Source organism: Bactrocera dorsalis, chromosome 4 (assembly GCF_023373825.1).
Source record: "Bactrocera dorsalis isolate Fly_Bdor chromosome 4, ASM2337382v1, whole genome shotgun sequence".
Classification (NCBI taxonomy): Eukaryota; Metazoa; Arthropoda; class Insecta; order Diptera; family Tephritidae; genus Bactrocera; species Bactrocera dorsalis.
Window position 1 is genome coordinate 41,184,360 of NC_064306.1, and position 27,215 is coordinate 41,211,574.

The 27,215-nt window shown below is 31.7% G+C and overlaps 1 protein-coding gene across 13 annotated transcripts; it reads left to right on the top strand.

Moving 5' to 3' along the window:
* Positions 1-283: 283 nt before the first annotated feature.
* LOC105222396 (troponin T, skeletal muscle) lies at positions 284-20,863 on the top strand. 13 transcript variants are annotated; one of them, XM_049455520.1, is made up of 9 exons: positions 284-428; positions 8,142-8,188; positions 10,233-10,271; positions 14,377-14,400; positions 17,142-17,511; positions 18,210-18,428; positions 18,503-18,676; positions 18,816-18,894; positions 20,164-20,863. In XM_049455520.1, the coding sequence occupies exons 2-9, from the start codon at positions 8,166-8,168 to the stop codon at positions 20,415-20,417; spliced, it is 1,182 nt and encodes a 393-aa protein (XP_049311477.1). In that variant the 5' UTR covers positions 284-428; positions 8,142-8,165; the 3' UTR covers positions 20,418-20,863. The 13 variants fall into 13 exon arrangements, with proteins under 13 accessions (XP_049311477.1, XP_049311481.1, XP_049311486.1 ...); XM_049455517.1 differs by having other exon boundaries at positions 286-428; positions 17,142-17,514; XM_049455518.1 differs by lacking the exon at positions 18,816-18,894 and adding an exon at positions 19,823-19,901 and having other exon boundaries at positions 287-428.
* Positions 20,864-27,215: the final 6,352 nt, after the last annotated feature.

Below are 27,215 nucleotides of genomic sequence, written 5' to 3' on the forward strand. Positions count from 1 at the left end.
ACCAATCAACCGCCCACCACCCACCTGACCACAGCGTTCGCCTGCTTAGCACCAACCAAAAGCTCACACCGCTACCCACCTGCATGCCTAATGGGGGCTGCTGTTGTCCCACTCACCCACACGCTTGGCGCATACTATGTCACATACAGCTCTGCCGCTCGCTCACATACGCTCTCTCGCGAAAAATGCTTGCACACGATCGCACGGCTAGCTGCCGGACAGCAGCTGACGCTGTTGTTGTTGCTTTGCGCAACTTATTGCATATGTGTGCGTTGGGTAAAATGTAATTTTCCGAAAAATTTCCTCAACATAACGCACTGGTTTCTTGCTTGATCGTCAGTCTGTTTAGTCGAACCGCAGCATTCGCTCCCAACGTCGCCAGCTGCTCGGACTATCGTAGAGAGTTTAATTTTGTTTCTTTTCCCTAAGTAAGTCTACAGTACTTAGCTAAATTTGAGGCAAAAATTCATAAAACCAAAAATCTATAATATACACAGATCCTAAGTACTACTAGCTGCGAAGCATATAAAAATAGCGTAAAAATTTTCGAAGACGAAGTTTTGAAAAGTAAAAAAAAAATTATGTCCAATAAATTTGTATTATCCTTGTGAGCATTTCAAGGCTTTGTGGTGGAATTGGACGAGCGTAAGAGTGAGTGCAAAGCGCTCGCAGTGAGGACTTTGTATAAATGCGCAAAGGATTTGCACACGAACTGAAAATATTATATAACGACACTGGACATTTCTGCGTATTTGCTGAATTTGTGCTTAGAAATTTTCGATTTGACAAAGAAATTTGTAAATTTAGAAATATTCTGAACGCACGGTTTTCGCATACTAGTGACCTATTAAACTGAATTATGTGAATATTTTACTTTTCCTACGAAGAAAGTGCGTGTGTGTGTGCATTTGTGGAGTTTACAACTGCTGTTGAGCTGAAAAAATTGAAGCAGCAAAGGATAACGAAAGAAAAAAGAAAATATGGAGCTGATGAAAATAAAATTGAAGAAAAAATAATTAAAAAAATTATATTAAAAATGTATAATAATTGAAAAAAATAATATTAAAAATTTACTTGAAAAATATTATATAAAAACTCATAAAAAATTGGAAAATTCAAAAAAATTGAACTTTTATGATTGTTAAATTATGTAAAAAAAATAAAAAAATTAAAATAAAATTGAAGTTTTATGAATTGTAAATTATATAAAAAAGTAAAAAATAAATAAAAATAAAACAAAATATTATAAAAAAAAGTCAAAAATAAAAAAAAATTAAAATAAAAATATTAAAACTATAAAATAATAATTTTTTCATCATTTAAATCATAACATATTGGAAAGTAAAAATATTAAAATTTGAAAAAATTGTAGTGGCGACAAAAAAAAATTCTAAAGCTAACGGTAACTATTAAAAATAATAAAATATGAAAGAAATGAAAGCCAAAATATTTGTAAATTTGGTAAATAAAATATTTTTTATTGAGAATATTCGTAATATTTCCAAAAAAAACTGCAATTGCAGAAAAAATTAGTAAAAAAGTAAGAAATATAATTTTTAATAGTTTTTTTCTATTTATGTTCACTTTAAAATAATTAATTAAAAATATTTGGAAATTTTGCTGCATTTTTTGAACATTTCTGTCAACTCTTCTTAATAAAAAAAAATTTTAAAAGTTTTTTTATAATTAAATTAATTTAAAAAAATATTAAATTGATTTATTTTAATTGAATAAAAAGTATAATGTTGTTAATTAATTAATATAAATTTTTGATAGAAAGTTTAACAATTTTTTCATGAATTAAAAGAAAAATATAAATTTTACTATAATTTATAAATACTAATAAAAATTCAATGAACCACTTCTTAGAAAAGTCTCCTCATAAAAAATAATACACCGCAACACTGTATGCTCTATGCTCCTGCCACGCACTACAACGCTATCGCAACGGTATGCGATGCTGCGCATACATTTGGTGGCACGTCAGGCGCCTGAGATCTACATATGGCCAAAAATAGACATCGGGGCCTCAGCTCAGTATGTTACATGATATACCGAGGCGATCAGTGGACCAATAGCGTACACACCAAACGAAACAGAAAGAGAAACCACAGAAAACAACAACAAAAATTAAACGAAAATACATTCAAAAGCGACATCAGCGGCGAAATGAAAACTCAATTGAATGTAGAAGAAAAACTAAGTGCCAAGGAGAGCCAACAGCCAAGGCGAGCAACAACAAAATTATGTGTATACATAAGCACACATACATACACATATACATAAAAACATATCCATATTCAAAAGTGAGGTAACATCACCAGAGCGCTTTGGCTGCAGCTGCTGCTGTCACTATAGAGATAAACACCCATACATATGTATATGTATTTATGCATATGCGGCGTACGAAAGCACGCAATGGCGCAACAACAAAAAACGTAAAATAAAAATATGTGTGAGTGAATTTAAAAATAAATTTCATGTTATACACACAAACACATGCATATATTGTATATATACATATGTATGCACGATATATGCAGTTGCCACCTTGGCAAAATGAATTGCGATGAAAGGACAGCAAGAAAACTATAAAAGAAAAATATGGAAAAAATCGAAAAAAATAAGAAAAACAATAAGCACTACGAGGCAGCCATAAAAACTAATGAAAAAAGCAAAATTGCTGCATGGATAAGTGTTAAATATTGTATGTGCGTATGTGCACACAAAAAAAAAACAGAAAAAGCGAAAAAATGAGAGCAGCGGTTAAGACGCGCTAAATACGGAAATTTCGAAGCGATAAACAAACTGAAAATTGGAAATCATAAACTGGAGTAACACACACACACATATATCTGGTATATAAAAACAGTCACGAAACACCCACACATGCACACACACACATCCAAAGATAAAGAAAGTAGAAAAAAATTTAGTTATAGGAAATAGAAGGCTAGAGATCGCATAAATATTCGCTCTTTTGCGCATGAAACTGAACACACGAAGTGCTTGCAGCTTTTCGTGGGCTAGTTCGGGTCTAAATTATGCTAGCGCAAGCCCTTGCAGATGGATTTAGCGAATGTCGTATGTACATATATACATATGTGTGTCGATCAATGCGTTTCGCCTACGCAATCAGCTATTTTTATTATTATTTCTTGTTATTGGGTTTTACTACACAAATTCACACACATACACATATACAAACGCGTTTAGACAGCAGGTATTTGCCGTTGTCATTTTTATTAAATTTGGAATTCTGCCATTTGATACTTGTGTGTTATTAAATTTAGTGACACACATCTACAGACAAGCATACGTGCATATATTTTATGTTATACATGAATATAAGTATGTACACATGTGTATAATTCCAATGTGTAGAGCTTTTAGAGCTAAGAGTTATTGTAAAACATATTAAAGAGGCGAAGAAATTCCATTGGCCTAAATATTTGTGGAAAATGAAATGAAAAAAATATTTTTTTAACAAAGAGTAAAAAAAATCGAAGAAATTCCTGCGTCTGAAATTATTATTTCTTTTAAGCAAAAAAAAATATTTTTTTTGTCTGGATAATTAAAAAAAAATGTTAAAAATCATAGAAATTCCTGTGTATGAATTATCTTTTTTTGTTTAAAACATAACCAAAAAAATTTAGAATTAAAATTTAAATAAAATTAAAATTAATTTTTTTTTTGAAAATTAACGAAAAAAATATTTATTTTTTGTCTAAATAACTTTTTTGGCCTAAATATATGTGGAAAAAAAATGCAACAAAGAATTCGTAAAAAAATCAAAGAAAATATTATTAAAAACTAAATAGGTTTGTTTGAAAATTACAAAAAAAAAAAATTAATAATTTTAATAATTAATTTAATAATTTATTAAGTGTCTAAATAATTTTTTTTTAACAAAAAAAAAGTAAAGAAATCAAAGAAACTATTTCGCTTTTAAATATTTATTTTTGAAAAACAAAAAAAAATTATGAAAAATTGCAAAAATAAGTAAAAAGTTTGTTAGATTTTTTTTAAAAATCAGGAAAACTTTTTTTGATTTTTTAATTTTTTTTTGAAAAAATCTGAAAATATGTTACCAATAAATCTATTGACTCGAATATGAAGTCCTCTATTATTTCCATATTTTTGCTTGACGATTATTACTACAAAAATTCAAATAATTAGCTTTATATATATTTCAGTTAACATATATATTTCAGTTAACATACGTATCTTATTGATATTGAAAGCATATTTAGGGTATCTTTAAATAAGATGTTGAATTCTTCTTCTGTTTTATCGAAGCATAGTACTCTATAATGTAACAAACACTCTTGATGCCAGTAATACTGTTTAAATAAGATCATCTTTCATAAGCGCTGCCTTCAAGCAATAATAGCATTAAAAAAACAAAAATCAGAAAATATATTTTTCTAACAAACAAGAGGTCAGTAATTAAATATGTTCACATTTATATGCTATTTTTCGAATAAACCCAAAAAACATTTCAGAAAACACCCCACCACAAGAATTTTTCACACCCACGCAATGAGTTATTTTCGCCGCTCAATGTCGAATCACCCGGCAAAAGTGTAAGCACACAGCACACATTTGCGCCAATTAACACAGAACCCAAAAGTTTATACACCCACACGCACACAGACACACTCATAAACACGCACACGAACATAAACAGGTATGCGTGATATATCACCTGTGAAAAGATCAACTTATCAAGCGCTGAGTGCTTTGCTATGCGCATTTAATTTGTTATTACCCAATAACACTGAGCACTGTGCTTCCTGCTGCTGGCTCTCGCCTCCAACTCACCCACTCGCCCTCCCTCTCTCATTTTATGCACATACTTTTGCGCTCTTTCGTGAAGCTTTTCAACTTGTGGAAATTCAATACGATCTATTTTTAAATATACACCAAATATATAAAAAAAAAAAACATATTTTCCTCAGCAATGAATATTCAAGCATTTGCTTGTGTTTCCGTGTGTGTGTATGTCATATATGGATGTGTTTTGGTTGGTAGCTGTGTTATTTGCATAAGTATTATGCTTTGGCGCCGAATAAACAGCGACAAGTTATACAAAATCATATATAAAATCTCATTTATGCACACACTCAAGGGATTGAAACGAGCACAGGCACGCACACGCAGCCATCCAGAGACACACACATACATACATGCATACGTAAACGAACTCATATAATTTTATAGAGAATACGTGAAAATATGTTTAAAATATTTATAAATGTATATTTGTGTGTATTTGTAAATATTCATGTGCTGTGATTTTCTGCCAACACATGCAGACACTCACACAAACACACACATATATGCATAAATGCTGGCATGCAAACACATTTGTGGATCTGGGGAATATTTGATAATGAGCAGCAGCAGCGCCAACAACAGCAACAACACGAACAAACAACACTGTTGTAGCTTCGTGGTTGGATTTCCTTTTTGTAGTTGTAGTTGTATGTGTATTTGCTTGTATGCGTATGTGCGCAGGTATGCCTGGTTTACCGTTTATTTTCAAATGTGACGCGTTAGCACAAAACTTTTGATAGCAAATATTTTAGAAAATTTGTGAAATTTGTTTACTTTGCTTGTCTGTTGCCGCCGGCGTAAATAAAACAAATTAAAAATGCATTCAAACGAATTTCGCCAACCATTTCGCTGAGCAAACTGCGAGCATATGCAAATATTCATATGTATCATGCATGCACATACATATGTATGTATGAGTGTACGCATACAAGTTGCTACTGAAAGTATGTGAATTTCTCGCCTCGAACAGGTAGCAAGCGTTCGGTCGTTTTTGGCTTGACTTTTATGTGCGAAATATGCACTTTATATGATTGCTTTCATTTATGAGAATCTAGAAATATATGTTTGTGGGTGTGTGCGTGTACTTTAGGTAAGCAAAATGGTGGTTAACAAAACTGAATTTGCTTTTATGTGCCACAGGTCATTATGGCTATGCTTAAAAGACTCAATATAAATTATGGAAAATAATTTTTAGAGAGTTTCGTGCTTCAATAGACGGAATGGAAGTTTCCTATTGGATTTTTCAGACTTCTGGTAGAAGGGAATTATTGGAAATTTCTGCTTCTTCCCCATTGATATATGCAGTTGAACTTACCTAACTCGAATCACCGAAATCCACATAAGAACTTCTTTAAAGAGACTTCGAGTTATAGCTGAAAATTTGTATGAAATTTGACTTCTATAGTCAACTCCAGAGTTCGAGTTATGGAGAAATTCAAGTTATGGAAATTCAACTGTATATTGAAAACTGATTATAGCAGTTATATGGCAAGTGCGCCTTAAAGCAAACTAATCCAAGAGGAAGTCACTGTTCTATCAACAATATATTGCAGCAATAATCACCAGTGTTTTTCTTAGCCAAATTACTATAATTTTTGTTTCGAAGATAGAATGTACATACCTTTTTATATCCGGTTTTTTAGGTTATTGCTTTTTACGATTTCTTAGTTTTTTTCATGTGAAGATTGTCATAGTAACTTTTGGACATTATAAGGTTAACTATCATATGTTTTTTTATTATTTTAATTCAATATGATGTCTGAAAAAGAAAAGAAATTAATGCTAAAATCAGTATAAAATCTGAAAAATAACTGATAAGCACTTATTAAGTCAAAAATATGTACAAGCAAAAATAATTCTCCAAAGTCCCGAATTTTCGTTTTTTTAAAAGGTTTAGTCCAAAATATGTACAAGCAATAAATCCCTCAAAGTCCCGCAAATTTTCGGGATCGTTAAATTCAAATCCCGAATTTTCGGTTTTTTAGAAAAGTTGAGGTTTAGTCAAAAAAATGTAGAACAAAAATTATTCCTTCATAATCCCGAAAATTTACGGGATTGTTGAATTCAAATCCCGAAATTTCGGTAATAATCAGAAGGTCAGCAAAAATATGTTTCAGAAATAATTTATTTTCATTTAAACAAAGTTTTTCTGCATAATGCTGTTTCTGTAGTAAATGCACATATTTATTCTGCTTTCAAACAGTTTCGGGATTATCAAACTAAAATCACGAAATTTCGGCACTAATCAGGGAGGGGAAAAATATGATTCCGAAAGGCAATTAGTATCATAATTGCATATGAAAAAATAATTTGCTTCATAATTATGTTTCTGTAGTTGAAACACATATATTCAGTTTTTCAACTACAGAAACAGATTTGTGAAGAAAATTAGAATTTCATATGATGACATGATATATAAAACTGAAATATGGTCACATGTACATTACAGAAAAGATAATGTATATGACAAAAGGTAACTGATTTTTTAAAACGCGGTTTCTGTAGTTAGTATATTGGATTCTGTTTCTGTTTTTATTTCTGCTGTCGACGAGTTTTTCGCTATGTAAATCTATTTTGTTTGCGGAAAATTGTTTATTATGTTTTGAATTATGATTTGAAATAATTCATTAAATGAACTATCATTGTTGACCCAGCCCAGTAGTCGGAAAAGTATATATGGCTTATTTTTGTGTTGTCTAATTGAGGTTCTAGTTATATTTAGACAATTTTTAAAGCGTGTATCTTTGTTTAAAGCTGTTGAATTGCTTGAAATCAGAGCGTATGCACGTTTGAAGCAGAGTTATCTTTCTTTGTTCTTAGTATTAAATATTCTGCTTTCTGTTGTATATATACGAAATAAGTGCTGAACTAGCCAATTGTGAAAGTAAAAAAACTGAAATATGAAGCAAACGACAAAAATTTTTTTTTTTTAAAGGATTTTACTTCATTTTTATAGATTCTTTAAAAGAAATAAAAAACTTATTTTTGTGCAAATTCACAAACGATTTTTTTTTATTTGATCCTGTAATTTTTGTTTATTATAAAAATTTTTTATACTTTAAAATATTTTTTTTTATTCTGTAGTTTTTTTTTTAATTCTACAACCACAATTCCTTGAAAATGCCACTTAAAAAGCAACTTGAAACACCAAAATCTCTATTGAATATGAAATATCGAAATTTATTTTCAAGCAAGCAAACTGTTAAAATATTAATAAAGCTGCATTCAACTCAATTTAATGCAATTTAATCCTTACACTCAGTGCTAAACACACTTTAACTGAAATTCTCTTTGCTTTGCAGGTTTCTTAATCCCAAACCATAACCATGTCCGATGAAGAGGAGTACACGTAAGTAAACCATATGAGTGGCTAGCAAGGGTATACGAATATGGAAATACAAGTAAAATAGCAACCACAAAGTGAATTCAGATATTTTTGGAGCGAGCAGCACTTAAACGAATTAAAACAAAAACAAACAGACAATAGCAAAAATATACAAATAACAATACATATATGTATACATACATATGTGTGCATAAAAATTGTATGCAAATAACAGTAGAATAACACATATATCACCGGCGAGTGATTAAAAGAGCTGGCAATTACTCGCACTGAGCAGTTGAACAAATAGTTGATTTAAAAATTAAAATAAAAGAAAAAAGCGAAACACTTTAATATACAAATTGCTTTGAATTGAAACGTAAAATAGTTCAACAAGCTATATACACACAAACAAATGTATATAAATTTGCATACATATGTATTAGTTAAAGCTAAATTCACTTTTATAAATACATATATAATGGCATATGTATGTACTTGCTTATTTGCTAAGCGTTATATGCACGTATACACCCGGTGCGACGTGGCGTATACGTAACACAGCACTTCTGACTGCTGCTGTTGTATGTAGCAACATTTCAAAAAGCCATAAAACAATATTAAAACATGAAAAAAGTCATTGAGTTCGTTTCGAATTCACATTTGTGCATGCGAATTGCAAAATTTGTTTGTAAATTATTTTCATAATAAAATTATATACAGGTATTTCAAAGGAATTGAATTTATCACTTCCTGTTACCGGCTAATTTCACACAAACACACATATTTTTCTATAGTTAAATTTGCGCGCGTTGGTTATATGATATTTTCATATTTTTCGTTGATAGTTTATGAATTTATTTATAGTGTAATAACGGTAATAATCAACGCAGCTAATAAGTTATTCATTCACAAGAGTTATTTGTCGGAAATATGAGATTTATTTTTTTTATATAAAAATAAATATTTTTACGAAAAATTAGCTGCATATTCATAGAGCTTAGGAATAAATATAAATAATTGGTTTTTCAAAGCAAAAAAAATTTAAAAAAATTTAAAAATGAAATAGCAGTAGTTCTTCTGAAATCTTTTTTTTTGTTTAAAAAATATATTTTTAATAAAAAAAACTAAATTAATGGAATAAAAAAGAATAAAATTTAAAAATATATTTTTTTAATAAAATAATAATTAAAAAATAATGGTAAAATTTAAAAATAAAAAATATTTTTTTGATAAAATAAATAATAAAATTAAAAATAATATTTTTTAATAAAATAAAAACGCAAAAAATATTAAAAAATTTCGAAAATAAGCATTAGTTCTTCTGAAATATTTTTTGTTTCATAAAAAAAATAGTTTTAATGAAATAAAATATAATAGAATAAAAAAATAATTAAAATAAAAAAGTATATATTTTAATAAACTAAAATTTCCAAAGAAAAACTAAAAATAAAAGTAAATACTTTTTTTTATAATATAAAAATAGAATAAAGTAAAAAAAATTGACATATGTATATTTTTTAATAAAACAAAAATTCCAAAAAAATAATAAAATTAAAAAATAGATTTTTAATACAAAAAAATTCAGAAAGTCAAATAAGCAGTAGTTCTCCAAAATTATTTCCTTTAAATATTTCTTTCTCATAGTATTTTTTAGTATATCGTGCTATTTTAGCAAAAGTATAACACTCGATCACAAATTACACCACTTATTGTTAATAAGCAAATTGATTTCATGGTTTCTATGTCATTGTTTATTTCTCTTCACATGTACCACCGTGTTTGCACCGTTATATAAACCACAAATAAAAACAACCACAACACATACAACAATTTACGTACACGTTTACCACGTTTGTTCGCCCATTGTATGTCGATCGTTTTGTACAACCGACCGCCCGTCCACCTGATCGTATTGCCCGTCCCACCTACATTACGAAAAACAAAATGTTTGAATGTATGTGTGCAAAAAAATATACACATCAAATCTACAATACACACGAAACGTATACATACATATATGTATTCGCATGTACGTCCAACGCCCATTCTGCCATGAACGCTATAGTTCCGAAGAGGAGGAGGAGGTTGTCGAGGAGACCAAAGAGTAAGTACTTCAAACTCATAAAAACCAAAAAAAATGTAAAAAACCATTTTATTGCACTCAAAAGAAATACATACACATACATACTCATTTGGTTGATTGCAATGGCAAATGAATTGGAAAAAAAAGAAAAAATTAAAAAAAAATTACTCATAACTGCATCCTTCACACACTCACTTCGTTACTTACTTCAATTAACCATTTCGTATTTCAAAATTTATTTTTATACTAAAAACGTATACACTACAAATTAATTTGAATTTATAAAATTAATTAATATTATATACATATTTATGTATGAAAGCACTGAACGATTGCAAATAGCGAAGCTGGCAAATTGATGAAAATTCCTTTCTTTTGATTGAATGAATATTATTAAATTAGAGAAATTATAATTATTCAATTAAATTACATTAAAAAATATAATTAATTTTTTTTTTTAATTTTTAATAATTAATAATTATAGAATTATTATTTTTCATTAAACCACATAATTAGTGAAACAAAATATTTCGGTAAAAAAAAATAATTATTAAACCAAATACAAAAATTAAATATATAAAACTTAACAAATAAATAAATTAATTTTCTTATTTTTTTTTAATGAGAAATAAAAAAAATAAGTTTTTACATTCATTAAAAAATATGTACAAAAAGTTCAAAAAGTTGTTATGTACATATTAATTAAAAAAAAAATAATTTAATTTAAAAAAAAATTAATAAGTAAAAAAAATATTCCGTTTAAGGAAAATTAAGTATTAAATTAAATAATTTAAAGTAAAAAAATATTTATCTTTTAATTTTTATATTTTTAATGAGTAATAAAAAATTAATTTTTATATTGATCAAAAAAAAAAAGAATGAAAAGATACTATTTATTAATTATGCAAAAAAAATATTAAAAAAGAATTATTTTTAATTTTTTAATAATTACATTAATTTTTTTATTTTTTAAAAACTCAAATTAAAAAGCTATATTAAATAAAAAATATTAATTTTTAGTCAAAAAATGTTTAATTTTTCATAAATTTTAAAACAACAATAAAGTTAAAAGCACTTTCTAGAATTTGAAAAAATATAAATTTTCGATCATATTTTGCAATCCTTCATAGCTTTTGTATTCGAAACACACAAAAAAATAATATATATGATTATCAAAAAAATTAAAAGGAAAAAAGCAATTTTAACAAAATTGTTAGAAGTGCAAAATTTTTAAATTTCAAAAAAAAAACATAGGGCAACAAAAAAATGAGTAAGGATTTAAATATTTTTTAGTTATTTCATGGCAAATATGCCTTTTTCTGAACAAAATTTCTAAAATTTCAAAAACCAAAAAAAAAATCCGCAAAATTTGCAAAATTCACAGTGTAAATGCAAATTTAAAATTGGCTGAGGTTTTCATTAATTGGCGAGGCAAAAAATACTGAAAAATAATGACAAATCAAATTAGATTACAAACTTTTATTGAAAAAGTAAACTAAAAAGCACTGTAATTGCAGCTAAAAAATGCAAAATTCAAAATTCGACGTACAAAATCAATCAAATTAAAAGCAGCAGTTGCAAATTGAAGCTATAAAAACTCACTCAAACTGGAAAAATTAAATTTAGATACCAAAAGGTAGCCCTAGCAACAGCAGCTATTGCTTAGAGCTGAACAATTTAAAACGAATCAAATGCAAATGAACCAAAATTGCCTAAAAGCGATTGGCAACGCTGCGCTGATGCAATATAAAAACTATTAATTTGCAAACAAGCAACAACAAAAAATTTACTAAACAAGTAAAACGAAATGCCAAGTGGCAGCCAAACAATTCGATTGTTCAAACTACCTACTAGACCCAAACAAATAATTTTCAATTGAAAAAAAATGAAAACAAAAATTGTTAACAACTACATACTGCTAACGGAAAATGGCAAAACAAATCAGCAACAACAAATTAATTTCTTACTAAATTCATACGAATTTGAAAACTTCTATTGACTCTACTATCTACTTGTACTTCCTACCATTACTCCACTCTTTAACGCTCTTTCACAACTCTCTACTACGTACTACTCGTATACTCACTCTACTACTCTCTAAACCACTTTGTACGTGTCTTGTATGTATATGTCTCACACGTATGTATGTATGCTCTTACTGCTACTAGCACAGCAAAATCCACCAACTAAAGCATTTAGTTTGAAATTCTTACAACAAAAATCTGGACAATTTGCCATTTCGTCAGCGACGCACATACATACCTACAAATCAACTTGAATATGTAAAATGTACATATTTACATATGCACATGTATTTGTGATACCTGGGTGTGAAGCTGAAACTGAACAAAAAATGTTTTTCCTTTGTTTTTTCTCTTTTTTTCTTTCTTTTATTTCTAATTGCAGGAAGTAAGTAGAGAAAATCCCTAAAATGCAAGAAATATGACAAAAAACCAATGAACAATAAACAGAGTATACAAGCAATATGCGCCACAAACATACACACTTACACATAAACGCGTTTATTTTTAAGTGTTGCAGAGCGGCGTTAACTATGAGTAGATGAGAGGACAGTAAAGAAAAATTGTTTATAAAAACATTTGAAAAAAATTAAAGAAAATCAAAGAAGAGTTAAAAAAAACATTAAATTTAATTAATTTAATTAATTAATTTAATTTAAAAAAATATTTTTAGTTAAAAATTAAAATTATTTTTTTAATTAAAAATTATTTTTAATTAAAGATTTTTGTTGTTAATTTTTAATAAAATAAAAAATTAAAAAAATTATTTTTAATTAAAAATTTATCCGCTAATGTAAAAAAAAAAATAATTTTTAATTAATAATTAAAAAAATTTGAAAATAATTAATTTTTAATTAAAAAAATTAATCATCAAAAATACTTAAAAATTCTCAAAAATAAAAAATTACCAAAGCGTTGAAAAATATGATGAAAAAGTATGTAAAAATACCTAAACAACTACTCTCATGTATGCACTTGCAACGAAGTAGCATACTCCTAGGCGTCGTACTGCACTTTTGTGCTATCATATAGCAGTTTTCAGGAAATTGTTATTTTTTGTTGAATAAAATTAAGTGCAACGTTGCCACAATCAATTTTCGCGTCTATATATATGTACATATATTTGTATATATACTTATAGCACACCAAATATACATACATTTGAAAATATATACATATATGCAAAAACTTATTTGTAAATATGCATATCATCAAAGAACAGCGCCGTTAGCAACAAACTAGATTATTTTTCAGCTAATTATTATGCATTCTACACTGAATTAAATACTTAAATGAGATCGTACGATTTTTGTTTGAATTGAAGCAGCAAAGTAAATAAGGAGCATACAAAAAGCGCTTGCCAATTTTATAAAAAAAAACTCAACGAACAACAACAACAAAAATCGCATTTGTAAAAACCGTTACGAAGCGTAAATTTAGCGCACTGTTTTTTTTTTCTTTTGACTTATTTTGAGACACATCTATTTTTGGCTCGTTTGCATAGTTTCCTTACTTTTTTCGAAAATAGTTTTAGCTTTGAGTTCAAGCATTCGTTTGTTTATATATATACATATATATAGTGCATATACATATACTTTGTATATACAAACATACATTTCAATACATTTACATAACTCTCTTTATATACTGTATATTTACCACGTATATATATAACACATTTTTAAACAAATATTTGTTTTTTTATATTCTTTCTTTTCGTCAACGTTTACCTTTTTTGTATTGTTGCGTGTGTGCGTATCTTGCAAACTCATGCGATTTTTTGTAAATGAATACGCCAAATTTAAACAAATGTAAAAAAAAAAACAAAAAATGTATTTGAAAAAAAAAAATTAAACAAAAAACAACAAATGCGTTTTTGCTAACATGCAAAAAATGTTGAAACACATCACCAAATAAATCAACCAACCAACCACACATCCTTCACTGTGGATATGCCAAAAACAAAAAAAAAAATATTATGAAATTAAAAAACGATTTTTGAAAAATTAAAACAAAAAAATATGTTGCAAATTTTATATCACACACAATTCAATCCAATCAATCCATCCACAAACTGTTTGCAAATGCCTCTTATGAAAACGTAGAAAGCCACCTCAAACACCAGCCGAGTAAGTGTTAGAAAATAAAGCCAAAAAAAAACTGTTTATAAATATTTTTAGTATTTTTTAATGTTGTGAACTCACCCCACGCCAAATTGGCTGCAAGTGAAGCGCTAAAAGCAAATTAAGCGAATCAAAAACAAAAACCGTGCCAAACGAGAACAAAAAACTGTTGCAAAAATTGTTGCACAAACTACCAAATTCGGCTACAAAAATTAAACAAAAAAATTTCCAGAAATTTCACCAAAAATTTGTTTTTACAGACACGAATTGCTGCACGTACTCTACCCAGGCAAATAAATTTAAAGTCAGCTGAACTTCGCTTGCAGCCATGTAAAATTTCCTTTCGCCCAAAGCCACAATTCCTTTGTTTGTTTTTGTAATTTTGCTTTATGTGTCATTTGTTGTGTGACCTAAATCCTCGCTAGCTACCCCCAAACCGGCATAAGTGCAAAATAATTTTGTTTAGTTAGTTGATTTAACCATTTTTGTACTCACCCAAAACAGTGATGTTTGAGTGTTGAACCGATAAGCAACAAAAAACAAGCATAAGTAAAAAAATTCAACAAAAAAAAGCAAAAATAAAATAAAAGTCACCAGCTATAAACTGCCCATTCGTCATCTATGTTATCAATGTGCATTTAGTTTATTTAATATATGGCATGCAACCAGGCCTGCTCGGCTCCATCTTGTACATACAAACACACACACATTTTAGCACCGAATTCTTAAGGCGATTTTCGGCTCTGAGCTGCACTAAAGTTGACAGCGCACAGCAAAAACAAAAATTGCAAAAAATTATCATTCATATCAAGTACTTTTTGTAATCGTAGCATAAAAATTCTGTGTTGTAATTGTATGTAGATATGTATTTAATGCGTACTTCATGTATGTGTTTATATTGATGTTGTTATTGTTAATGCATTACATTTGGTGTATCGCAGACATTCATTTCTAAAAGCTATCTTAGGCATTTTCATTTCGAAAAATAGCAAAGACAAGTCAAAAAGTGTCATTCATGTCAAGTAAAGACTATTACTTTATATACAAATATGTAGTCATTATTTTAACTTGACGATTTAAGTCTCAAGGGATGACAGTTCTACTGTTTGTCACAGAAGCGGTGCTGAGAGTCAAAAATAATAATCTTCAAATTCATTGATTTTATTGTTAAAATTACATAAGTAATTAAATAGCGCACTCGCTGCATCAGCAATACATGTAATGATTACATAATAGTAATATTATACAATGAAAATGTTTAAGTTACTAAAAAATGCATCAAAAAGGAATTTAAATTGCATGTAATTAAAATATAATTATTTACATGTAATCAAAAAGTAATTATAATTACATAATAGTAATCTTAGACAGTAAAAACTATTAAGAAACTAAATAAATCAAAAAAAAGGAATTCTAATTGCATGTAATTAAAATTTTAAAATTTAATTCTTTACATGTAATCACAAAGTAATTATAATTACATAACAGTAGTCTTAAATAATTAAAACTATTAAGACAGTAAAACAACTTTCAAAAAAAATAATAATTTTAATCGCATGTAATTTACTAAATGTAATTAATTACATGTAATCAAAAAGTAATTATAATTACAGAATAATTACAAATTTAAAATTTTTTGCAAATACATACGTGAAATTCAGTAAAAAGTAAAAAAGACATGATTACGTTGTTTATTACTTTTATGATTACATTTTGTAATTAAAATATAGTACTCTATGTTAGAAGATTTATTAAAATGCAAACCCAGTATAGACAGTAATGTATTATAATTACAAATAAATTTCAAATATCTCACTGTTTCTGCAACTTAATTTTTAATTAAAAGTAAACATCAACTTTATAAGCAAATCAAATACTGTAATTATTACATGTAAACATAATATTGAGTAATTTTCTAAATATTTTATATTTTTCAAAATTTTAATAAACAAAAAGCGACAAATATAAAAAAATAATAGTAAAGCATGTTCAAATAAATTTTTAATTACAAGTAAACATTACCATTACAGGCCAATGCAGACTATAATAATTACTTGTTATGCTAATATTGATTACCTTTACAAATATTGTAGCTAAACTCAATGACAAACAGAAAATAGTAATTTAAAATTATGTAATGATGTAATGATTGTCAGTAATTTATAATTATGTAATGATTACTGGTAATCATTATTATAACGTCAAGAACAAAGTAATCAAGTATGCTACAATAAGAAGTCACCACCAAACTGTCATCCCTGTGAACAGTAATTTAATTACATAAATTTGTAATTACAAAATTTTTTTAAGTAAATGTAATCAAGTATAAACTCATACACTCAATAACACATTGAGTACTTTCCATCATTTGTTTAACCATTGCATTATATGTGTTCACCAGTAAGCTATATATTATATGACATACGTTGACACTACTCACACATACTCATATTTAAGTATACTTACTCTCTTACTAAGTACTTATGTACGATTATCAATACTAAAAGTATTTGAAAACCAAATGTTAAAAAACTATTTAAGAATGTATATTTAACAGAATTTAAATGCCTTACTCTCAACTACTCTCTTATACTTTTAAATGTGAGCTCGTAAAACCGCTATTTTACCTCGCTCTCTCACCTATTTAATAACTATTAAAGGCACTGTAAAAACAACAACTAATTTATTGTTTTTTTCTCTTTCCCCCCACTCTTTCTCTATACTTGTTTGTACGGTACACTTAACAGAGGTGAGGGTGATCCAGAATTCATTAAGCGTCAGGATCAAAAGCGCTCCGATCTCGATGAGCAACTGAAAGAATACATCAATGAATGGCGTAAACAGCGTGCCAAGGAGGAGGATGAGTTGAAGAAGCTCAAAGAAAAACAGGCCAAGCGCAAGATCTCGCGTGCCGAAGAGGAACAAAAGATGGCGCAACGCAAGAAGGAGGAAGAAGAGCGTCGCGTACGTGAAGTTGAAGAGAAGAAACAGCGCGAAATCGAAGAGAAGCGTCAGCGTCTCGAGGAGGCCGAGAAGAAGCGTCAAGCTATGCTGCAGGCCATGAAGGACAAGGACAAGAAGGGACCCAATTTCACTATTGCCAAAAAGGAGGCAGGCGTGGTAATCCTTTCATTCTAATGCAATGCCTTATACTTATATGTGTTCCCTTGTTTTGTTTCTTCTCTTCCTATTTGCCGCTCTTACGCTATCCATGTCTCTTTCCATTTTCCATCTTTATCACAAACTATCACTATCCACATCTTCAAAATTCGCTGCCAAAAAACACACATTGGCTAAACGTATTCGAAAATCCAAAAAAAAAAATGAAAATTTTATTTAAAATACAAATTGAAAAAAAATTGTTTTTACGTGAAAAATTAACAAAATCAAATTTTCCGAACCAACTCACACACTCCAATAACCTCTTTGCTTGACTCACTGACCATTACCTTTCAATAATCCTATGCCTTTACCGCACCCAACAACTTTTCTCTGTGTCTTTCCTTTGTTGTTTCGTCAACTTTGCACCAAAAACGCAAATGCTTCTGTTGTTGTTCGATTCTACAACAAAAACGAAAACAAACACAAACTTCACAAACACTCTTTCGTGTTTATCTTTCTATCTTTCACTTTTATTTACGCTTCACAATTTACTTCTGTATTACACCCGACTCTCTATGGTCCATGCCATACTTCGGTCTTTATGGTCAACGCGATTATGCTACTGTGTGTTTCATCATCTCAAACCAAAAACCACCGCAAAAAAATAAATGAAAAAAAAATTGAAACAAAACAAAAACCAAAAAATCATATAGTTGGGACTCTCATCCGCTGCCATGGAGCGTAACAAGACTAAGGAACAATTGGAGGAGGAGAAGAAAATCTCTTTGTCGTTCCGCATCAAACCTCTGGCCATTGAAGGTTTCAACGAAAGCAAATTGCGTGAGAAGGCCCAAGAACTGTGGGAACTCATCGTCAAATTGGAAACTGAGAAGTATGACTTGGAAGAAAGGCAGAAACGTCAGGATTACGATGTGAGTAGCCAAGCATATAAAAACTATTAGCAAGAAACAAAAAGTGAAACTAAATTTCGTCATTCTATATGCAGTTGAAAGAATTGAAGGAAAGACAGAAGCAACAGCTCAGGCACAAAGCCTTGAAGAAGGGTCTCGACCCTGAGGCTTTGACTGGCAAATACCCGCCCAAGATTCAAGTCGCCTCCAAATATGAGAGACGTGTAGACACACGCTCATATGACGACAAGAAGAAGCTCTTCGAAGGTGTAAGTATCTTAATTCTAAGAGAACTCATAAAAACTGTTACATTTATTTACTTGTGGGTAGCTCAAGGGGATGATATTTATTATAAAATACGTTATAAGTCTATAGTTATGAATATATTTTATGTGTTCTTCCACGAAGGGTTATAATACGCTTTTCAAAGAGGCACTCGAAAAGCGCTGGCAAGAGAGGCAGGAAAGATTTACGTCGCGAACCAAATGTAAGAATACAAATCGGTTGTGTGACTGCCGAAGCTGAGACCTTATACCAACATCCCTGTTCACTTTCATTCACCATGACACAAGGCTTGGCGTGGGGTCTCATTTCTGCAGTAGCCTGTCCTTTATGTATTTGTCAATGTTGTGTTCGAAGAAAAATTAACAAAATGAATTGTTTGTATGTGTGAATTGTTCTCACAAGAAATGCGCTCATAGTTTGAGTGCTCCTCTATGAGTGTAATCACTGGAACATGTTAGTATTAACAATATTTTTATACTAAATTTCTGTTACTCCATCATCAAATAATGAACGAAACATGCACAAACCCCACAACTAGTAAACGATAGCGTTATTTGATTGGCATTAAAATGAAAAGAGGAAAAACGCACGCTAATTGGTTGTTCCAAAAAACAAGCGCTCTTAAACTCACTCGAAATCACTCACTCATTCAAAATGTTGAGAGTACAGTGAGCATACTGGTACTTAGTATTGTAGGAATCACGCCATCTCTAAAGACTTACACTCTTGTCGCAAGTATTTACGCTCTTTACAAAAAAATAATATTATGAAAGTAAATTTTTTGAATAGGACATAACGGTAGTTTTAGCAGTTACTTTAAATTGGTATTTCTACAAGGTAGACATGTTTACTCGAAACTTTCTTTCTACACTTAAATCATGTATGTATACCCACATTGTTAATAAACTATATATTTATACATATAAGGTCCACATTGAGTCAAACACATCCTAATACATACTCCTTAAGCATTCTACTACAATCATTGTCTTTCTCTCTCTCTTTTTGCTCTATTTCACTTGAACTTGGATTTTATGTATGCATTTGTTACGTGTTCCGTTATCGTCTGCATCCAAACGTAAACCACAAACACAAACAACAATAACATAAAACACATGTGTGGCCAATAGGGCTGGGAAGAAATCGGCAAGGAGGTGAATGAGAAGATCTGGAACGAGAAGAAGGATCAATACTCAGGCCGCCAAAAATGTACGTATGCAAAACAAAAAAAAAAACAAAAAAAATATATGATAACAACAAGCATAGATGCTTAGAACTTGCAGATTTTTTACACTTCAATACAACTCTGAAAACAGTTGCTCAATGTTTTGTCTTTTTGGCTAATAGTTAACTGGTTGTTAACCAAAAATTTCATGCGAAGTTTTTGCATTTTGACTAAACGCATTATTTGTTTATGCGAAAAACCGTTATTGATTGTTACTTTTCTTTTTCTTATACTTGCCATGTGCAGCCAAACTGCCCAAGTGGTTCGGCGAACGACCAGGCAAGAAGGCCGGCGAACCCGAGACACCCGAAGGCGAGGAAGATGCCAAGGCTGATGAAGATATCGTCGAAGATGAAGAAGAGGTCGAAGAGGAGGTCGTCGAAGAGGAAGATGAGGAGGCCGAGGAAGAGGAAGAAGAGGAGGAGGAAGAAGAAGAAGAAGAGGAGGAAGAAGAAGAGGAAGAAGAAGAAGAAGAGGAGGAGGAAGAGGAAGAAGAATAAATTAATTTAACTACATTTAATAAAATTTAAAAACAAAGAAAATAGTTATTATTAGCTTATTCGATCAACCAACAAAATAAAACACAAAAAAAAAAATCCAAAAACATATATATAACGAGCGAATAACAGAAGAAGAAGAAGACGCAGTAAAAAGAACATATTTAAATGTGGAAAACTGCTGAAATTGTCAAAGTACCTCTCTCACTCGAATTCGAATTTAAACTCACTCTGACACACTCTCGACTGATTATTCACTCACTCGAACACTCACACACTAGAACAACAACAACAGTGACAAAATGACGGCATTATCGCTCGCTCTCTCTCTGTCTTTTTTTTTTATATATAAATATATAGCAACTCAAGAACAAGAAAACACTGAGAAAAACAACAATTGTTCAAATTTGTTTGTAATAAATCTTTGAAAATGAGATGAAAATCTTAAATCAGACTTAATATGATAATTACATACATATATGTAGATATATCTGTCACATATTTATATACAGTTATATATAAATATTTAATGTTCACGTAGCAGGAAAGGTTGTTATAGGCACAACAACAACAACAACATACAACTACTTATAATAATATTTATAAGAGTGTAAACAGCAAGCAAGCAGTAACTAGAACATGATTACATAACACCTCTCTCTTAAAAATTCCTTTTCATTTAAGATATTTTAATTTTTTCTTATTAAAAAACAAAAAGTAAAAAAAATAATAAATTATTTTTGAAAACCAAAAAAACCGGAACTAAAAAAAAACAAAAAACAACAAAGCGAAAAAGCGTTGAATTTTTGCAAAAGCAAAGAGAGCAAAAGCAGAATTGAATAGCGGTAGGCCACAAATAGTAAAGAGATAGTAAAGCGAGATGACTCTCCAGAGCGCCGTTGTGCCACTGAGCATTACTCAACTATTCAAACGGGCTACTTTCACGTCCCTGCCTATTGAGCACATATTTATTTACATTAATAATGTGCCTCTACCAAAAATGTGTACTCAACTCCTAACCTAGAAAACCAGTTATCATTCGCAGCACTCTTTTGAGCGCAGGGCTTTCCTCTTACATTTCCATGAACATTTTTTACGCCTATTGAGCTGCGTAATTGAGTGGTCAAATTTAGTGTTTATAATGAGGGAATGAGCAAAAACAAAAATTTCAACAAAAGTCAAAGCAAAATGGCGGAAAAAACCAGCCAGCTGCCGCTCAAAAGACTAAACTGAAGCATAAAATAAAAGCAAATCGCTTTTATCGCCAAAGCCCACAGCAGTTACACCAAAAGAATTAGCCGCAACAGCATCGCAGGCATACAAATGAGAACAAAACAAAAGGATCGGCGGGTATTTCGTAGCTGACTGTCATTGCTGTGTGTGTGTGTGTGCGGATATGGTAAGCTCGTTGGATTTCTGGCACACATCAACAATGCTTATCACCAAATGAAAATCAAACTAACAGTCAGTATAAATTCCACAATTTTAGCTTTGACAAAGTATCTGCGTAATCATACAGCAATACATTCACGTAGGCTCAGTAGAACAGTGGCACAAAATGGCCTCAAGTTTTGGCGCAACACGTAAAACAGAGAGCCATTGAACTTTGACTGATACGATATAATAATGTGGCACGCTTTAGAGTAATCACAAAAGACAAGACCTAGTGAGCTCTCAAGTTGGCCGAATTATAGCTGCGAAGATTGCTTTTAGTTTGAGGGAAGCTGAGTATTATAATATAAAGTACCTATATATTATAGATCTTGTCTCAAGATTTTTCATACTCAGTGTAAGTCACAAGTAGTTCAGTAAGTCTTTTCTTTGAGTAGGATTCGCCTTTCCCTAACTCTAGGGTTGTAATCACTCGATAGTCAACACAAGCTTTGAGCCTACCTTTTTAATTTAAGTATATTGGTTCCAGTGTGGCAGTAACGTCAATCAAAACAAGTAAAAAAATTACTATATATTAGGATATTGAGACCAACGAAGGGTCTGGATCAATTTCATTTAGTTTTGGCAATAATAAAGCCATGTACGAGAACATAAATATTTCTATACTTTATTTAAAAAACAAGTCAACTAGAATAATCAAAATATAGGGGTTGAGTTAATTCATGACCGGACTTCACCCATTTACGGCACAAATCTGCAGCAGATCTTTCAAATTTCTATTGGAAAAGTTATTATATTTATTATAATGGGGCTAGAGAAAGTATTGAAACGATTTCATACAATTTTATGACAAGACAACATAATTGTCGTGATCATATGTGAATTAAGTTCCTTTAATATACCTTAAAGATAATGTTCACTATAAAGTCAGCTAAAGGCAATAAGAACCTTATATTCGGTCTCTAGTCCAATTTTAAGCTAGCCGACAAGGCTAAATTATATGGGGAACCCTTCTCCAAACTGCTGAACGGCAGTGAAAGAATAACATCAAAAGATGGTGAACCTGATTCCCCAATCGATGATGACCATGAAGAAGTTCGAACAGCAATTACCCCCTTGAAGCACAAAAAAACGGCGGGGGCCGATGGATTGCCGGCCGAGCTTTCAAACACGTCGGCGAAAAACTGATAAGGAACATGCATCAGCTTCTTTGTAGAATACGGTCGGACGAATACATGCCTAACGATTTGAATTTAAGTGTGCTCTGCCCAATCCACAAAAGGGAGACTCCACAATCTGCGCCAGCTACCGTGGGATAAGTCTCCTCAACATCGCCTATAATGTTTTATCGAACTAATTGCACTTTATCAGTGTGGCTTTAGACCTTAAAAATCAACAACCGACCAGGTATTCACCATGCGCCAAATCTTGAAAAAGACCCGTGAAAGGAGAATCGACAGCACAAAAAGGAGCTGCCTTTTTACCGCGATGTCTAATTTTGGTATCCCCACAAAACTAATACGGCTGTGTAAACTAACATTGAGCAATGCCAAAAGCTCCGTCAGGATCGGGAAGGATCTCTCCGAACCGTTCGATACCAAACGAGGTTTCATTCAAGGCGACTCCTTCCCTATCGTGCGACTTCTTCAATTTACTGCAGGAGAAAATAATTCGAGCTGCAGAGTAGAATCGATAAGGTACAATTTTTTATAAGACAGTTTAGCTTCCACGTCACTTTTGATAATCATAACTTCGAAGTTGTAGATAATTTCGTCTATCTTGGGACCAGTATTAATAGTAACAACAATGTCAGCCTCGAAATCTAACGAAAAATAACTACTGCCAACAGGTGCTACCTTGGACTGAGTAAGAAATTGAGAAGTAAAGACCTTTCTCGACAAACAGAGACCAAACTCTATAAGTCCCTCATTATTCCGGTCCTGCCATATGGTGCAGAGACATGGATGATGACAACATCTGATGAGTTGACATTACAAGTTGTCGAGAGAAAGGTTCTGCGGAAGATTTATGGTCTTTTGCACCTTGGCAACAGAGAATATTGCAGTTTATGAAACGAATTAAAAGACAGCGGTTACGGACATAGGTCGTGCCAACCGAATGGATGAAAATACTTCAGTACTTTCTGATACTCTGTTCCGAAGTGAATCGTATTACAGTGAGCATGTTCTGTATCGATCGGAACAAATGCTAAATAGTCTGAAGGGAAAAGGTCTGGGTTATAGGGTAGTGTGGGAAAACTTCCCAGCCGCTAATTTCCAAATTTTTTTCAACCGGTCTTTTAACTTGAGACCGAGCGTTGTCATGCTGGAGAATTTTTTGGCAATCGATCGCATTAGTCGGAATGTTCTCGCCCGGTTTTAGAAGCCCATAACACATTATGATCACGTCAAATGCCTTGGCGTCATGCCTATTTGGCTACGGCGTTTTCCATTTTTTGTCGTCAGATACAATTCGATACAAAAGTGAGTTATTTTTGTGACGCTTAAACATCATTTCCGACACGCAAAATAATCTTTCAAAATCTCTTGGGTTCAATTCATATGGTACACAATGTCCTTGCTTTTTGCCCTATCCGGCTATTTTTAAGCGTAATGAAGTGAATAACAAATACTCTGCGAGATTTTCTTGTCTTTGGCAACAATCTTAAACGAATAATGCTTTCAGTTCCTCATCTTTAAACTTTTTTAACCAAAATCATTATTTTAAATCGTGCAACCACTTCTGGCCCGTTCATTCAGCTAGAACATGTTCACGATGACTTTCGGCTGCGGTTTTCTTCATGTTGAAGTACTGAATAAGAACTCTTTCGCCTAGCAAAAAAACGCTCGGAGGCTTGCTTGAAAAAAAATCCATATTTTTATAATTCCACATCACAGTCCAACAATCCACTGATCACTAGTCATGAATTTCGTATATTTCTAATTATGATTTCGGTTGCGGCTTATTATCTAAGCTCAAAGTTTTGCAACCACTGACGTTTGCTAATCATCTTTCCAATACCGTCGTGATCACAACTCACTTCGCTGCAATTACCACACTATTTGTTGTTCATTTGTCCATTACAATTGCAGTGAGGTTAAGCGGATGTGCGCTTCGCAGCAGGCGTTGCACATTCGCGGTGGCAGTTGCTGTCATTTTCGATCCTTTCCTTTCCCTCCCAAAGCCAACGAACCATAATCCGTACAAACATGTTGAGTGCATTTCCCGCTTAATACACACACAGAGTCGCTTGCAGACTAGCGCAGTTAGTACGTGCATGTGTGCACGTTGGAGTGACTAGCCGGACAAATAAACATGCGCCAGCCCAACACCGTTTATCACTAAAACCGCAGTTGGCATACGCACGTGGAATTCCATATTTCGGTGGCCGACAAGACGGCAATGCGCTGCAATAAATCGGACTTATGCTGCTTCCTATATGTTTATATGTGTGTGTATATGTACGAGTATGTATGTGAACTACATGCTCATTGTTTTTGTTGTAGTGTAGAGCAATGTTTCACTTCATTGTTGCATGTTCTTTGTTTTTTCCACCGCGCTGAACTCAAGGTGATGAATCACATCACGTCACGTCACGTTATGCACGGCGTCCGCATCCGCAGCCACGTCACTTTTGAGTTGTACAAACACGATAATAGCACAAGGCCACGAGTGCGAGTTCGAGTGCGAATGCCAAAGTTTAAATTAAATTATGCGCAAATAAGTTTACCGCAATCGCAACTACCACTGGCAGCACACCTGTCAGTCAGTCCGTTAGGACGTGCGTGTATTCAACAACAAAAATAATATTTTATGAACGAGTAAGTGACCAGCTAAATAAGTCACTTCGGTAGGGCAATTATTTGCATATGGAAATGAGTTCCAGTGCTCCGACTTGTGAGCTTAAATTTTGACTTAGCGAGGATGATGGCCCGATGGCTTATCCCTGAAGAACAGAGCGAGGAAATATAATACAGCGGCACTCTGATGTTAAGTTATGTTAAACCATAATAACCCAGGTTTTCTTTTTGTTTTGTTTACCAGTTTACCAGAATTTGTAGGTGGAACATAGGACCTCAATAAACAAATTTTCTTTCTCTGTTTCAACCGGCGGGTACTGAAACGAATACTTTCAACGCTGGAGTGTTCTCATTCATCCGGGTAACATTACCTAGCCAGCGTAGGCGCTGTCTCTTGCGTCGTTGAATTATGAATGTACTTATGTATGTCAATGTGACTGAATATTGTATTTCACACAGCACATCTTTCCATCACCTGCGAAGACCGAACCAGTTCTGTCGTACAAATCGACCGTCTGAATTGAGACTGGGGCTGAAAGGTCAATCGAACCATCTAGTAGCTGGTTCCCTCCGAATTTCCCTCAGGATAGCTGATGCATATAAGTATTATGTAAAATAATCTTATCAGCTAAAGCGAATGATTAGAGGCCTTAGAGTTGAAATGACTTTAACCCATTCTCAAACTTTATGTGGGTAAGAACCTCATTTTTCTTTATATGAAGATTGATGTTATGATATAATGTGCCCAGTGGGTCACCTTTGCTAAGCAAAACTGGGACAAATGTTATGGTGCCTAAGGGCCGAAACACTTTTAACGCCGACTTAGTAGATTTTGCCATTGTCTGATGCCTCCGTATCCTATAGCAGGGCTTTTAGACTTTGGTCTTTATTCGTCGAGAGTCGAATTTTATTTCTAATTTCTTTACAACTTCAAGGCTGATATTGTTGTTGCTGTTAATACTGGTTCCAAGTTTGACGAAATTATCTACGACTTCGAAGTTATGACCGGCAACATTGACGTGTGAGCCAAGTCGCAAGTGCAACGACTGTCTGTTTGATACTATAATATATTTCTTCTTGTCTTCGTTCACTAACAGATTCATACGCTTCCCTTCCATATCCAGTCTGGAGGAAGTAGCACTAACGGCGCAATTGTTGAGGTCAATGATTTCAATACTATCGGCGTTCGCTAACAATTGTACACTCTTGTGGAGGATTATATGTTCTCTACTCAGCTCTGCAGCATTTTAATATGCAGATTGAAGAATTCAGTCGACAGAGTCTCCTAGTTTATAGTTACATACAAGGAGCGTTCCAAAGTAAATAGAATTTTTTTTGTAATCTAGTGCCCCCTGGTGGCGCCATCTGGTGCATTAGATTCTGCTATCTTTATCGATTTTCCAGTGAGAATTTCATGACATTTCATGGATTGGAAGCGAAGTTATTGGGTTTTAAGTGTCAGTATGTTTGTGTTAACGGTGCGGAAATGAGCTTCGAACAAAGAGCCAACATTAAATTTTGTTTTCAATTTGGTAAAACTTTTACCGAAACGTTTCAATTGATGAAACAAGTTCATGGCGATGATTGCATATCCCGTAGCAGAGCGCAA